The 15,859-nt window shown below is 41.8% G+C and overlaps 1 protein-coding gene across 3 annotated transcripts in view; it reads right to left on the bottom strand.

Moving 5' to 3' along the window:
• Positions 1 to 421: 421 nt before the first annotated feature.
• Positions 422 to 15,859, bottom strand: part of ACSL6 (acyl-CoA synthetase long chain family member 6) — a 46,866-nt gene continuing 31,428 nt past the window's right edge. For all 3 annotated transcript variants that reach the window (XM_054217214.1, XM_054217216.1, XM_054217215.1), the window contains exons 13-21: positions 14,754 to 14,888; positions 12,231 to 12,326; positions 11,338 to 11,410; positions 9,974 to 10,062; positions 9,279 to 9,395; positions 8,891 to 9,034; positions 7,969 to 8,070; positions 7,203 to 7,274; positions 422 to 5,027 (exon numbers count right to left, since the gene is read on the bottom strand). In XM_054217214.1, coding sequence (XP_054073189.1) covers positions 4,887 to 5,027; positions 7,203 to 7,274; positions 7,969 to 8,070; positions 8,891 to 9,034; positions 9,279 to 9,395; positions 9,974 to 10,062; positions 11,338 to 11,410; positions 12,231 to 12,326; positions 14,754 to 14,888 — 969 coding nt within the window. In that variant the 3' untranslated portion in view covers positions 422 to 4,886. The remainder of the gene's footprint in view (positions 5,028 to 7,202; positions 7,275 to 7,968; positions 8,071 to 8,890; positions 9,035 to 9,278; positions 9,396 to 9,973; positions 10,063 to 11,337; positions 11,411 to 12,230; positions 12,327 to 14,753; positions 14,889 to 15,859) is intronic.

The raw sequence follows: 15,859 nt of genomic DNA on the forward strand, positions 1-15,859 counted from the left end.
AAAATTTGAGATAATTCTTTGGCGTTACTGGATTTCCAAGTGAAGGGAGAGATGCAGGTGCACGCAAAAACTGGAATAGAGACTGAACACTTTTAAATTTTATTGTTTTAGACACATAGTCTGAAAAAATACTATGCATTCCTAATTGTCAATTCATATGAAACAAGCATATACATTTGGTTATATTATTATTGATTTAAAATAAAAAATGAAACCATTACAGAAAGACTGCTGCATCTTCAGAGAACTTTGCAACAATTTTTTCATGGAAGATTGCTAAAATCAATCTCAGGTTCCAATATTCCTTTGGTCGTTATTTTATTTTATGTATTTATTATTTTTCACAACATGTTTAGTATAGGCATACATTCTGAATGACTTTATACCGATTGTGAGGACAGAGTGCTGGAGTAACAACAGATTTTATAAAAGAGCTTTTATTGTCAGTCCACGAGAAAATCTTATGAACAGTTTTGAGAAATGTGACAATTCAATTCTTTACAAAAGTTTCCATAGATGACTTTTTGATATACATGCTAATATACCAAAACTGAAAAATCTTTAGTTACAGTTAAGATTTTTTTTTTACACAAATGTATATATTTTAACCCCTCCACTTCCAGTTGAAAATAGAATAGGCAACACTTAGGAAAATGCCTCATTTGTTCGCTGCTTGTACTTTGCTAAAATACCTAACAAAAAGCTGAAATGAAGTGAAGGGCTTAAAGGGGCTCTAGATGCCTCAGAAAACATTTTATTTTGGAACAATTCCAGGGATCTAAAACTGTTTCCCTCCCAGACTACAAGCATCCAGATTTCTCCTCCAAAAAGAACAGCCTCAGCTTCATCATTTAACAGGAGTAAAGATGGTGTACAAATCATTGAATGTGCAAAGTACTGAAGAATGTTAATTCCAAAAGGAAACAAAGATCTGAGATCTTTTTTTTTCCCCCAGAAAAAACCAAAGTGAGCTAAAGACACAAAAAGTACGCAGATAGAATTGCCTCTAAATAAAATGCTTCTCCAAATTTTCTGTAAGGCATCAAGAGGTCTTTAAGTAATCTGTTACCATGCAAAAATAGTATATTCTTTCCCAGTTTACATTCATCTTGTAGCAGTTTATTTACATATAGATCACCAGTTTGTGCTTTTAACACATGGAAAATAATAATAAAAAAAATCTACAGTTAATTTGTTTCATTCCAGAAGATTAAGTCAGATTATTTTCTGTTATATGCAAGAATTTCATATTCATGGTAAAAATGACACTGGACTTTACTGATGCTGATTATACTTACTAACAGTGAGGACAGATTGCAAAATAGTACGTTTCATCAATGAACAATTCACCGTCTCTCTCTTACCTGATGCGCATCAACTACTTTAACCTGCAAATGTGCCTTTCAGGACAGAGCAACGCTGTGTATTTCCTGCCAATTTGGGGTTAAGACTGGCAGGTATGAGTTCTGCTCACACCTGTGGATGTCTTGGACCCTTTCTGTGGCAGAACAGTATTTTGTCTGTGCAATATATTGAGCAAAGAACATATAAAATACATAACTAAGCAATATTCTCTTCCTGGAAACATGTTATTTTATTCTGTTTTTTATATACGAGCACTGGAGACAGTGTCCCTGGGATTTCACAGGCAAAGCACTAGGCCCAGGAAGAACCTCTCACATTTAAAACATCCGAGAATACAGTACTCATCCTTCGGCGACACCGAGTGACAGCCCCGTCGCGGGAGCCGGACTGACTAGCGCTGAGCCCACCTGCGATGGCAGACTAGAGCCGTGCTCATTTCAGTGGGCTTCCTGTATTTTGTCATTCATTGATTGCGGAATGAACCCCCAGATGACAGTGATTAGTTAAAACCAGTCATCCTGAAGCCATCAAGAATCGGGCTCTTTACAGAGAAGGGTAGCTCACATTGCCACTTATGCAAGAGCGCTTGAGTCTCAACTCTTTCAAGGTGAAAGTTAGAAATTAATTTTGTAATTAATTATCTTGAGGGGGAAAAAAATGGTTATTGGACAGCCCTGGGGATTTTTCCTTGGGGTTCACAGCAAGTATTTCACTGTAAGAAAGCCCAATGCAAGACAAATGTTCCTGGAATTTGAAGAGAAGCCTGTTTGTGCCTGGCTCACACATTACACATGTGTTCAAGTTTTAATCTCTTAAAACATTGTTATGATTATGGTGAGAGTGATCTGCAAAGGAAAATCTGATTACACAAGAAAGAACTGAAGAGAGCTTTTAGTTTATTTATACAGCTTTTCACAAGTTCTGAAAGTATTCACACTTTCAGTGTGGCAACACAGTTTCTCCCAAATTTTGCATCATCCAAGTGTGGCCAAGTCTGTATTTTTTCTTTTTTATTCTTTTGGTGTTCATATCTTTGGCTCTAATGCATCTGACATTTTGCATCAAATACTAAAAGAAGAATACAGATATTCTTTTCAGCATTATATACATAAAAATAACAGCCATCTAAGCCATAAACGAACTCATTTCAGGATCTTCTGTGCTTAAACAAAGTCAGAGTGTAGTTGTCTAGAAAAGTCTAGTAAACTGAAATCATTTTAGGAGAAAAGCAAATTAAACTCATGTGGCAGAAAAAGTTCAGTGGAAACTAGTTTTTCTGTATTTATTTAGATAACTAGTTGGGGTTTTTTTAATTATTATTTTTAAAGTATGTCGCGTTAAAACAGGAAATTGAACTAATTCTTCATTGCTTTGAAGTATGCGTATGTAATGACTGTCTTTTGGCTGATACAAAAAGGAGATGAACTAGACTCCGCAGAGATGAAAATCCTTTATGACTTGACCTAAAGAGCCAGATTTTATATAGTAATTCCAATCCCCTGTAGACGTGGCAGATGCAAATTCCCCAGGGATATTGTTGCTGTGTACATTGCTGACAAATGCATGTACAATGCCATCAGATCACAGCAGCGGTATTTCTTATTTGCTTTGGACTGATATGAGTCATTGCACTGGAATTGAATGAGGAATCGAGCGCAAAAAAGGGATTCAGACAAATCCATCCACATTTGATAAATCAAAGCGCTGTGTTCTTTATATGAGTGGTTAAGTTAGCTGATACGGCTTCCTTTGTATCGTTTTGTTCTGAAATTACTGCAATAAATCAGTCTTCATGTAACACTAACTCATTAATTCATTTTATTTCATTTTGAAGCATGCAATGGAATTTCAGAAGAAAAATAAGAGATCATTTAAATTAAAAATTTTAACTTTTTGCTTGAAAAGTCTACAGTGGATTTCAGTTTGAGAGAGAAAATAGTGTGCTTTCACTGTCCTAGCAAAGAAGATCCAGCAGGCACGGCTCCATGCTAGTATGCACTGGTGCAACAAACAGCAGCTAGTAAAATACACATATATATTTAGGACCCTGTTTAGCAGAAGGAAGCCACTGACAGTCCACGTACTCAAGCGACTTGACGTTACAGTTTTCTCATTGTTTTGTACCATGCTTTGTATCAGGAGAGAGCTCTAGAGTCCATTCCTGTTGCACATGGGACTTATTCCCTTCCCAACGGCTGCAGCTGGTTGCGAAAGCCCAGGTTTCATCCCGACTCCTTGCTCTTTATTCCAGAGAGGCCACTGGAATTGATGACAGTGGGAACAGGGGCTTCCAGACGTCTGAACAGAGAGATGTTCTTCTTAGCAGGCCTTTCTGTAACCACAGCCAACGTTTTACCGCACCACAACACCTTCCAAGAGCACTGGCTAACACAGCCTTTCGCCCATCCCTGGGGCCTTTTGGAGCAGTATTTCTTCTTCTTCCGCGGCCAGCCAAAGGATGCCCTCCACCACTGCATCTCAGGCTGGCCTTTCTCCCAAAAAACCCAATTTGTTTTGCTAAGCCCCATTCAGAAGTGCAGCGTACACCTTGTGCTCCGTTTCTTTAGCACTGTTTCTGACAGGAAGTTAGTCCAACTGGACTACGCAGTATTAGCAGCATGTAAAGTAATAAATTAGGGACCGGGAGCATATGGGTTAACGTGACCTCCCACAGGAAGCCGCCACAGAGCCAGTGATGCTTTTGCAACCTTCGTGGTTTGAGTAGTTCAGATGTCCGTGAATGTACTGTGCTGAAGGAGGCCCTAATGCAAAATCAGCATGCCATGTATAAATTGAGTTCAGATGAAAAGGAAATAGAGGGAATTCTATCCTATCACTTCCTAACCTGTTCTTGTAATCTCAAGGTAATATTAATCCATTAGATGTAATATACTAATAGGTCTATTAAGTACAAATAATGGGAGATTCATTCCTATTTCTTTCTGGTTGTTAGTTGGGTCATTAATGATTAAATCAAATCAATGTAATTTATGTCCTGGAAAATATAAAAACTATCACTTAATATATAAACTGATATCCAGCTTGAAGTTCCAGATCAGGGAAAACACTTTCACCATCAATCACTGATTGTTTTGAGGTAGACCACATTATTGAATTATCCACAATTGTAGTTTCTAATGTATTAGGTTATATACAATCAAATACTAACAGAGATACCTGAAACTTTCCCTATTTTAATTAGAAATGTTTGTAGTTATTAATAAGGTAAGTTTCCATAATTTACTTGGTCATAGATTGAAATTTCTGTATATTTTGTGGCAATTTAGCATAATTCTTAGTAGTACCCTACTGTGTACATAGAGTAAAAAATAAATTGTATCACACCTGATGGAAAAAAGGAGGAAAATTATGGTTAGTGGTGAAGTCCTAGAACAATGAAAGGCTCAAATGTAAGATTCAGATGCGTATCCATTTCAGCTGTGTCATTCTGGCTCTGTACTTTTGAGTATTATTCTAATATTGCTACGAAGTCCATTATTCAGAAGATGCTTCCTTCAATTTCAGATGGAGATGCTTGAATATAGCTCTTCTATTTGTTTTTTGAAGTAATCTCTTAGTTCTGGTCTCTTAGCCTTTAATGTTGGTGTCAACAAACCGTTTTGTACTGAGAACATATCAGAGTGAATGTAAATGGCTTTGACCTAGAATAAAAAAGGGATATATTTTAGCAAAAGTTACAGGCATCCCACTCAAGAAGCGCAACTTCTCACGCCAGCCCTGCTGCATTACCTCTGGCTGTGCCTTGAGCCCATGGTCCCCAGGGTTTTCCTCACCTTCCCAACTTTTCCAAGGTGACACTAAATCCCTCCACCCCAAAAGCCAGCGCGGAAGGGAGAATGAGCACGGAAATCTCTCTTCCGCATGAAACCAAGGGCAAAGAGCAGCCAGGCAGTGCGCAAGAGACAGCGTCACCATATGTGACACTGGAACTGCAGGGTTTCACACGGTAAGGGCTAGAAGAGCGAGGAAGGGAGGGAGGGCAGGGAGCCATGCTGAAAAACATCGGCTTAACCCAACTGCAAAAGAAAGCAAGCAGCACGGATGTGGTCTGGCAAAATTATCATGAAGCTTTGCAGGTACAAGGAGTGTACATGATGAGCATCTTTAAAGAAGATGAATTGACGGCATTTTACTAGGTAATTAAAATGATGTAAAACCATTCATCCTAGGCAAACAGGATTTTACAAGGCTGCCCTTGTTAGCGGCGGTGCCTCTGAGCACAGCAGGGAGCCTGGCAGCGCAGATGGGAGCCAGCTTTTCCTCCCCGTGCATTTATGGGAGTGCTGGTGCGGGAGAAAGCAGAAAACTGCTGCGTTACTGGTCACAGTCCACTCATTTAAGACAAAATTCCCCACCCATCTGCTGCTTTTGTGGTTCCCCAAACCAGACCAGTTTGCATTTTGTTAGACTGGGAGTTGCAGGAATATAGATTGAGAATCAATTTTTAAATTCCCATTAGATATGTGATTCATTTTTCATTTGCAAGCATTGTGGGCCAGTTCCTCCCCCAGTGACATCCTTCCCAAAAACCGGTGTTTGTGCTATTAATGCTTCCCTCCCTCACTGCACGGCTCCCAGAGCCTGCGCCCTGGGCTGTTGGTTACAGAAGGCAGAGTTGTCACTTCCCAGCCCGAGGTCCAAGCTCTGGCCGCTGGCACTGCAGATAAGGACGGGGATGATAAAGAGCAGCTCTTCCACATAACGGGGCTCCCATCCCATCCCATCCCATCCCATCCCATCCCAGCATTAGCCGTAATATCTGGCTCAAAGTTCAGTTTTAAGATTACGTATTGCAACAGAGATGTCGATTTTTAAGCCCTTCAGTTTTGAAATGCAAAATATTTCTTCTTAACTTTTAGAAAAATGCCAAGGCTTTCCTCACTACTTTATTAATTGCAAACTGCTGGTAGACTAGATTACTTGAGGATTATTTCATACTGTGAAGAGTACGGCTGGAGCAAACCAGACTTATTACCCCAGATGATCATGTGCATTGCAAACCGTGCTTTATCTTGAATTTCATTTCAAAATTCATTTCTTTTTACTATCATTTCATTTGCATATGTAACTGAGAAGTGAAGAATAACAAGTTTATGTTTAATGGTGCCTCTGCTGCACTCGGATACAGTGAATTACTCAATAGAATTACTACCCAGAAACAGCCTAAACAAAAGCAAAAAAGCCCTTGCTAATTATATGTAATGATTAAGGTGTTCATTATTTTAAGAGAAATAAGCATTGAACATTTTAAAATGTGGTGGATTTTTTTTTACTGTGTTTTTAATGCTATGTAATCCACGGTTGATTTCAGAGTTCTCCTTCTGAAGTGTTTGTAGCTCTGTTGCAGAAATATTTACACAACCACCAGAAAAGAATTGGTGCACAGGTTGAAAATACATAAACCGGCAGCATTTCCTAGGTCATTTATAAGAAAAGTAATTAGTGACCCAGTTTCTTAACAGTGCTCTCAGTGGCAGAAGCATCAGAGTCCTATGGATATTTATCTTGAGCCCTGGTTGTCAGACTGGAGAGATTATCCCTGTCCTTGGATTAGATTTTTACCTCTGCCCCCCAAATTTTCACTAAATTTAATTCAAATTTCAAGCATGAGTGTAAGGTAGAAGCACAGCTTATATATTTTTCAAAGGAACAAATGCAATTTGCCAGCAATAAAGCTCGCTCTCAGAAAACACCGTGTGCAGCTGCAACAAGGATATGCAGTAAGAGAACAAATGCTGACAAATCCCCAATTCAATACAAATGGACAAATTGCCTGCCTGACCGCATTGAATAATGTATTAATTGTTTCATTTTACCTGCTCAAAGGAATGAAGTCCACTCTCTTTACCTAACCGTACCATGTCTTCCATTATCGCTTGCTGCAGTTCCTGGGTTAAAGCACGTAAAAGCACATAATTCTTCATGAAATATCAGTCAACCTTACATGCAATTAACATCATTGTTCATCAAGAAAACATGTTTCTGAGTAACATTCAAGTTATTGATAGTTAATACATAATTGATACTATTGATACTTAATACTATTGATAGTTAATACATAATTAGCAAATATTCTATTAAAGAAATGTACAGACATTAAGTGTGGTGATGTTAACTGTTTCCTCGGGATGAAAAGTAAGGTTATATTTTCAAACATATATGGCACAGATGCTTAAATTTGCCATCCTTCAACCATTTGCCAGACTTGGATGCAGAATCCTTTCCCACAGATGCCAGTGGGATGATTCAGTGGCATCAGTGTTCATTGATGGGATCCCATGCAGTTACTCAGTATTAATGAGTGTGCATAAACAAGGGATCCTTATTTAAGCTATCTAAGCAAACACAACCTCTCCTACACCATCCTGGTGTCCTCTGCAAGACAGACCCTTGGTCCCCCCCCACAGGGGATTGCAGAGGTCTGTACAGTCAGCGCACATCACTGTATCCACATCAACCCTGCTTAATTTTCAGCGAGGAAATATTTCTTGTCACCGAGATCATTAATAATAGATACCTACTCTATCTAGGTTACGCTACAGTGAAAAAGTGTCTGTACTGCAAATAAATAGAAAGACAAACCTTATTTTTACAGAGTTCTGCATACGTTCCATCAAACCCTCTTTTCTTTGCCCAGCCTGGCATAACTTCGGAATCGGGCACCACAATCCCCACCAGAAAGGCCTGGAGGTGAGGGAGAAGGAGAGTTGCAGGCAAAAGCTGAACCACATTTAAGACCCTACATTGAATTCAATACGTGAAGCCCTACGTTGAAGCCCATTGAATTTGCTACACGTTTGTCACTTGTTTAATTATGTCAATAATTTACTAACATGTCATAGCGAAGTAAATTTTGGTGCCTGTGCCTTTTCCTCAGATAAAATGGCTCTCTGTGACTGTACCTCTGTGACAACAATTTCAACACCTTCAGTTGGGTTTGTGTTCTGCTTGGATATTAATTTACTAACTTTTTTCACAGGCATAAGCCAGAGCTGAACACACCCCGTATCACTTACGCATACAGTTCACAGGCCTGCAAGTCTCAGGCAAACTCCGATGCCAAGGGAAGCCTCATGTTTGTGGCCAACGAATGTAGAGGGATGAATTTCAGTGGTTTCAGAAGCCGTATGCGTTTGTATAAATATGTGAATAAACAGGACAAGATTGGGCAAAATGTGTAGGCAGCGGTCATGGAACAGCAGTGGCTCTGCCTGCGTCTGGCTTACCACAGGCAGCGTGGGCAAAGGAGAGCGTTAGAGACCCAAAGGGTGAGACCAAAGCAAATTAAATGTTGTTCTTGACCTTTGGCCACAGCATCCTCCAAAGCTGCTTCAGGTCACACCAGCAGCTCAGCTGCTGTGCGCCGGGCAGCCGGCTCTGGAGCAGGAAATAGACATCGGGGCAAAAACTGATGCGTGATCCATGCACACTTTCCCCTCTTCATGCCCAGCTCTCCGTCTTCTATTTACAAAGAGTAAAGATTTTCTGAAAACTTAGTTTTTACCTGCAGGCTGTCTCCATGGACGTAGATCTGGGCAACAGGGTCACTGCGGATATAGATATTCTCTATCTTCTCCGGTGCAATATATTCTCCCTGAGCAAGTTTAAATATATGCTTTTTCCGATCAATAATTTTAAGAGTCCCATTCTGTTAGGGGAAAGAAATGAGAGTTCCCAGAGAAGTTATTTAACCATAGAGACTCAGTAAGCAATCTGCTTTTAACAGAGCTCTTTAAATTGCCACAAAATGCTTCACTGACATATCAAGCTTATTCTGTAACTACTCAGTCCTTTGTAAAGAGAGATCTGCTTGGAGATTTAAGTTTGGTACTTGAAAATTTACATGGGATCATACAGTTGCCATCAGAACTAAGTATCTGATCAGTACGCACAGGTAACCATTTCCCAATGTCTCCAGTGTGAAGCCAGCCCTCCCGGTCCAGCGCTTCGGTTGTCTTCTCTTCATCTTTCAGATAACCTTTGAAAACATTGGGTCCTTTCACGCATATCTGCAAAACAGTCAGAGTTGCTGAGAAATTATTTTATTATTCTGCTATAATACTTACGAGATAAATCGTAATTCACTAAAATTGAAATATTTTAAAGGTTGACTTAATGCCTGTGCTTCGTGAAACTAAAATATATTTTGTTATAAAATTACTGATGGATTTTTTTCAAACTAATGTAAGTATGAAGTAGGAATTGCAAAACTGATTCATTTGAAGTTGGTTAGCATTCAATTTGCAGTTTAAAAAAAGTTATTTCAATAAGTTTCATTTCTGTGCAATATAGAAACATCAGCAATGTAGAATTCACAGCAATTCAGCTCTTCTTAGCTGAACTAATTAATTTAGTCTTAGCTTTTAAAAGAATTTTAGGCTTGGCATTGGCTGGAAGTGCTGCCGCAGCCCCTTTTTAATTAGTGCTTTGCTGCTTTATTGCTGCATTGATGTTTTCCTTTCCTTATTGTAAAATGTAACACATCTGCAACCATGCACCTTACAAAGGTAAAATGCTTCTACAACTACATAACTATTTAATACACTGTTAACTAGTGAGAATTTGATATAAAAATGTGATTTGCTACCTCTCCTTCTCCTTTGGAAGCAAAATAATTCAGCTCTTCCACATCCTTCAATCTGATTAAGTTACAGGGCAAAGGGGCTCCTACATGACCTGGAAATCAAAGTTATCAAGTCACTTGTCATCTCTCCTATAAACAATACTTAGCATTTTATGATTAGTTGCTTGCACAGTTGTAGATACCCTGGATGTTCTTGCAGGAGCTGTGTCTCTGTGCAGAAATAATTTCCTTATTTAAGGTTTTGCACTATTAAGACCAAATACTTGAACTTCCTATTTGGCTATAATCCCCTGGGAATTCCAACTGCAGTGAATTACGCTGAGGATGCTTCCCCCACCCCTACAGATTCTCCAAAGATGAAGTGAGGACAACACCTGCAACGGCCAACAAGCACAGCGCTGGGCAAAGCAAGCCTCTTCCCCCAAAAAATAGCCACTAGGAAAGATGAAGTGGAAGAAGAACTCTGCGTCACAGCCCTTCGTGCGCTGTATCTCTTGCGGGCTCATGTCTTGTTTTGCCAAGGAGCCAGATGGAAGAGCACCAAGGATGAGGATGCAGTGTTGGCGCGCAAGTGCTGCTTTGCCCAGTGCTAGCCAAGGCAGGGGCCGGTGGGCAGCGAGCCCCAGCACACACCGGTATCTGCAAGGGAGTGGTTTTGGTTTGAAGAAAACCAAAATGGTGGGCACTTGTGCTGGGAGAAGAAAGTCTGTGTTCTTCTCCAGCCATGGAAAATCTGGGTTGGAAAGAAGGAAATGTTTAACTAGCCAGAGCCATTGATATCCAATGTCCAGGTTTCCTACTAGTGTTCATTTAAATGGGTATGATACCCATTTCAGAAAATTTTTATAAATACTGATGAATTATATTAAGAAGAAATTAAGCCGCAATACTTGTATGTATTATCTGAATCTTACTTAGTGCTAATTTTTATCTGATTTTGACAAGACTCAGAAGTTTTGAAAGCCTGAGATACATAAAGTATTGAGTAGTGGTGGATCTGTATTCGAAGCCTGGGTTTGCTCACTAAGTACATGAATGTATTAATCTTTTCTTTGTTCCAGCATTCCATTCTAACAAATGTTCTTTTAAATTCAGCTCCAATGCTCTAGAGAGGACTCACAGGCCAGGAGCGCAAAGGTGTACTATTGTAACTAACAGCTTATGGGACAATTCCAAACCTCCCCAGGCAAACATGCCCAACGTCCGATCCCTGTGTATTTATTCTGGACTAGTGACACTTTCAAGAACACCACATTTGCTGAAGATTATCCACACGGTGGTGAATGCTGCCTAACACCCTGCGATGTTACAGTCCGGAATTTTCAAAAGAAATGTGCATTCTACAAGCGGTGGAAGAAAATTCTTACCTGATGTCCAGTCACCTGGGGTGGTAAAGGTGCATCCAGCTGTGCATTCTGTTTGGCCATAACCTTCATAAACCTGACAAAGAAACAGGTATCTTTAAAGCAGCGTAGATAATTTCACTATTAAAGAATAAAATTAGAAGAATTGCCCTCTGTTGCACCGTCTGGTGAGCTGATCCTGCCAGCTGTGACACACAGGCGCACATTTACCACAGGGACACTTCCCCTGGCTATCACTGTATACAAGATGTCATTTACAACCCTATGAGTTACCATGGCTCTGTAGAGCCGAAAATAGTAAGAAGACAAGTTCAAGCACTTAGCTTTTGAGTCAGGAAGAATGTTACTCTATGAGAGGAACTTATTAGTGGGGAAAAGAAGATATTTCTTTGTGGGATGTTTTGTAAATACACCTTTTAATTTTTTTTGACTAATTTTAGGCTCTTGAGTGAAGCCTTTTAGTTGCCCTGGGCTTCCCAGTCAAAGGGAAATAACGGAGTAGACATCTTCAGTGGGTTAAATTGCCATCTGAAGATTATCTTTCTCTATCTATATATAGAATAAAACTCTTGTAACAAAGTGCCTAGCACATGCACAAGTGCATTTAATTGCACATACTCGATTAAGTGCTGAGAGACAGATGGGATGAGTCTATGAATTTTTTTGGCAGCTGCCTGCAGCGCAAGCAGTGCCCGCCTGCTGCTCCCTTCCCAGGGCCACCAGTGGCTCCCAGTCCAGCCCAGGGCCACGGGAGCAGAGCTGTGGGGACACCAGTTGGAGCCATGCTAGGAATAGGAAAGCTGTCCCCAGATGCAGTTCTAAGGTCCCAACCGATCACCTTGCTTCAGTGCAGTGCGTTTCCCAGCTGACAGTAACGAACATCTCCATCAGCTCACCTGGCATCCGAGGGCGGCACGGAGGAAGCCCAGGACGGTGGGAGACGCAGGGGCAGCGCCTGTCACTATCATGCGAACGCACCCACCGAGACTTGCCTGGTTGCAAGCACGAGAAAACAAAAGAAAACATCACAAATTACTATTGGTGGCCAAACCGGCAGTGTCGGTCAGTGTTGCTGATACAGAACTTAAACAAATTGTACCAGGTCCTGCACTTGGGTCCCAGCAACCCCATGCAGCGATACAGGCTTGGGGCAGAGTGGCTGGAGAGCTGCCTGGCAGTGAAGGGCCTGGGGATGTTGGTCGACAGCCGGCTAAACATGAGCCAGCAGTGTGCCCAGGTGGCCAAGGCAACCACCAGCATCCCGGCCTGTGACAGCAAGAGTGTGGCCAGCAGGACCGGGGCAGTGACCGTCCCCCTGTACTGGGCACTGGGGAGGCCCCACCTCGAGTGCTGTGTCCAGGTTTGGGCCCCTCACCCCAAGAAAGACCTTGAGGTGCTGGAGCGTGTCCAGAGAAGGGCAACGGAGCTGGTGAGGGGTCTGGAGCACCCTCAAGTCTTGTGAGGAGCGACTGAGGGAGCTGGGGGTGTTCAGCCTGGAGAAAAGGAGGCCGAGGGGAGACCTTCTCGCTCTCTACATCTCCCTGAAAGGAGGGTGTAGCCAGGGGGGGTCAGTCTCTTCTCCCAAGGAACAGGCAACAGGACAAGAGGAAACAGCCTCAAGGTGCACCAGGGGAGGTTTAGGATGGATATTAGGAAAGATTTTTACACTGAAAGGGTTATTAAGCATTGGAACTGGTGCAGTTGAGGCACCATCCCTGGAGGTATTTAAAAGCCGGGCAGACGTGGTGCTGAGGGACGTGGTTTAGTGATGGTTTTTGTCAGAGTTAGGTTAATGGTTGGACTCGATGATCTGAAAGGTCCCTTCCAACCCAGGCAATTCCATGGTTCTACATGATTCTAAAATGTTCTCTCTAGAATAGATGCAGAAATACAAACTGGCCCTGAATCTCTCTTTAGGAATAAAACCCCAGCTAAATCTTAATAACTGTGTCCCTTGCGGGTAGAATTAGTGTCCAAAGGAAAAAACCATTGGTTGTCAGGGGGCAGGAGTCACACAAGGGGCAGGAAGAGCGGCTCGGTCTCACCTCCTGCCGCCTGGGCACGGGGCTGACCTGCAGGGAGCCAGCCCTGGCCTGCAGGACACGCAGCGGCTCCGGGAACCAGTGGGTAAAAAACCCAGACTCTTCCCCCCTCCTTTTTTTATTTGCACCTCATCATTTTTAATGAATTGGCTTCCCAAGCCATCTAAAACAATGCTGTCCCTTTTTTAAGGCAGATGACCTTCAAATATTTGTGGAGGGCATTACATCAATTCCTGTGTCGCGTCTTACTTCTTTTTTCCCCCCTTCTTCCTTTCCTTTTTCTTATTCCACAAGTAAAAAGAGAGCCCAGCACAAAAGAAAACAGCTCCCGACTGAGTCTGCCAGTCTCGCCAGATCCCGAATCAATATGCAGCCTGTCTCGCCTCGTGTCTGCGCTCCCCTCAGCGTCCTGTGAACTCGCCTCTCTTCGCAATCCGAGGACAACTAATCCGCAGACAAAAAGGACAGTCAGTTTCTCTAGTTAAAAATAAAGTGGCATGGCTCCATATAAGTTATCCAATTAAAAAAAAAAAATGAAGTAATCAGAGGCTCCTGGAGTAGTACAGAGCCCAAAAAACCTCGTTTAAACCAATTTAATCATTTTTTACTGAGATGTGTGGCACACAGCAGGGCATTCTCATTTCTTTCCCCTCTTGTTAAACCATTTTGTGTTAAAAATCATTTAATGTTAAACCATTGCATTTTTCTCTACACCCTTATTCTTGTTCTCCTAGGAAAAAAAAAGTGGTTTTGAATATGCCCAACTGAAGACCAACCCTAAACCAAATCATATCTATAGCGAATTTGCAGAAAACTTTACTGCGATGTCTCTTTGCTCATACTCCTCTTTTCCTGAGCACCTTCCTGAATGCCATCTGTGGTGGGAGGAGAGCGGCGTGGCTCCGAGGGGATCCCCTCTCCTGCCTGGTGCTGAGTGTGAGCAAGGAGAAACACTTTCCCCATGGGACACGGACAGAGCCACGGCGGGTCCCAGTCCAAAGTACGGCACCCAAATATTTCTCGGTGCTCCTGAAGGGGGGATGTGGTAAAAGCCATCTTAGTCTGCCTTCTCCCTTCCCCTCTGGAAAACTATCCCTAACAGAAGCTGAAATTTTGACATCTTATGCACGGTGCTTAAAAAATAAATACATAAATAAAAATAAATGTGGCAAAAGTTAATGCAAAAGGTCATTCAATAACTAACTGCGTTCCATTTCCTTTTTCTATTCAATTTATCCGTCTGCCATTTGCTAGTGAGTAGCGGTTGCCTGCAGTTCATCAACAGGCAAACGGACCACGCTGACTTCAAGGAAGATCAGTCATTGGTAGAAGAAATGACAGTCCTTTGACTTTAGACTCCTTTCTGAAATTCCTTACCTGTATTTTATTAAAGAAAAGTTTATCCCACAAGCTGTCATTTCTAATGATCCCGTTTCGAACTTCAGCCTTTTTCCGTCTTGCAGCAAATTCCAGGATCCAGCGCTTGAGGGACGTGTCTGCCTGGCTGAAGATCTGCGGGAGCGCAGGGAGAGAGGAAACATCGCCTGCTGTGCCCACAATTACAGCTTTACATGCTGCCCGTGCCAGGTAGGGCACGGTTACATTAGCAATAGAGTTAAATAAGACTACACCATGGCTTTTTTATTGGATTAAAACCAAGGAGTGGCTTGTTTCGCTCTATTTGCTATTGTACATCCTGTTCCTTTGGGGGAGAAAAGGAGAGAGGATGATGGGGCGGGCTTTGCCTAGATTTACACAACTGCTATTTCTATATGATTTCTATGATAGGATTCAGTGAAATAATGAAATCTGAGCAACTAGGAATGAGCAACTTGGATACTTGGCAGGTAGAGCAGGTATCGGCGCTGGGGGCTGTATTTACCTGAGCGTAATCAGACACCAGCGTGAGCTACATCTCTTCAAACGAGAAGCCCCCAGTGCCCGTCCCTCTAACGAGGCACCAGAACCCCTGAGCCAACAGTCCCGACCTTGGGAAAAAATTAAATCAGTAGCTTGTGCTTAAGCTCATCTTTAGAGGATAAGTCTTCTGAGGAATAAATATTCCCAGCTGCTCAAACAGATTTACCATGATGACCAGACGTGTCTGGCTTAAATACCTTTTCAAGACCATCTCTTAGTTTTAAAGATTTCTAGATCCAAAAGCCAACCTCACGTTTACACCGCCTAAATCCTCACAGTCTTTTTGCAGTTCCTGATTTTCAGCCATCATTGCCACCAGAAAGAGAGATTCAAGTTCCAAAACTGGTTGAAGGGCACAAAAAGGCTTCCAGGTTTGCCTGGTGTTGCTGTGATGAAAAAATCCCTCGTCTCTGGAAATGTCACTGGAAACCTCAGTGAGAACAGGGGAAGAGCCTAATACAGAGGGATTTCATAGTAACGTGCAATAGCCATGCCTGCAGTCTGTGTAAATCAACATAATACAGACTTACAGATTGGAGCGGCTGCATCAGTTACGCAGGGTA

Source organism: Rissa tridactyla, chromosome 11 (assembly GCF_028500815.1).
Source record: "Rissa tridactyla isolate bRisTri1 chromosome 11, bRisTri1.patW.cur.20221130, whole genome shotgun sequence".
In the NCBI taxonomy this organism is placed as follows: domain Eukaryota; kingdom Metazoa; phylum Chordata; class Aves; order Charadriiformes; family Laridae; genus Rissa; species Rissa tridactyla.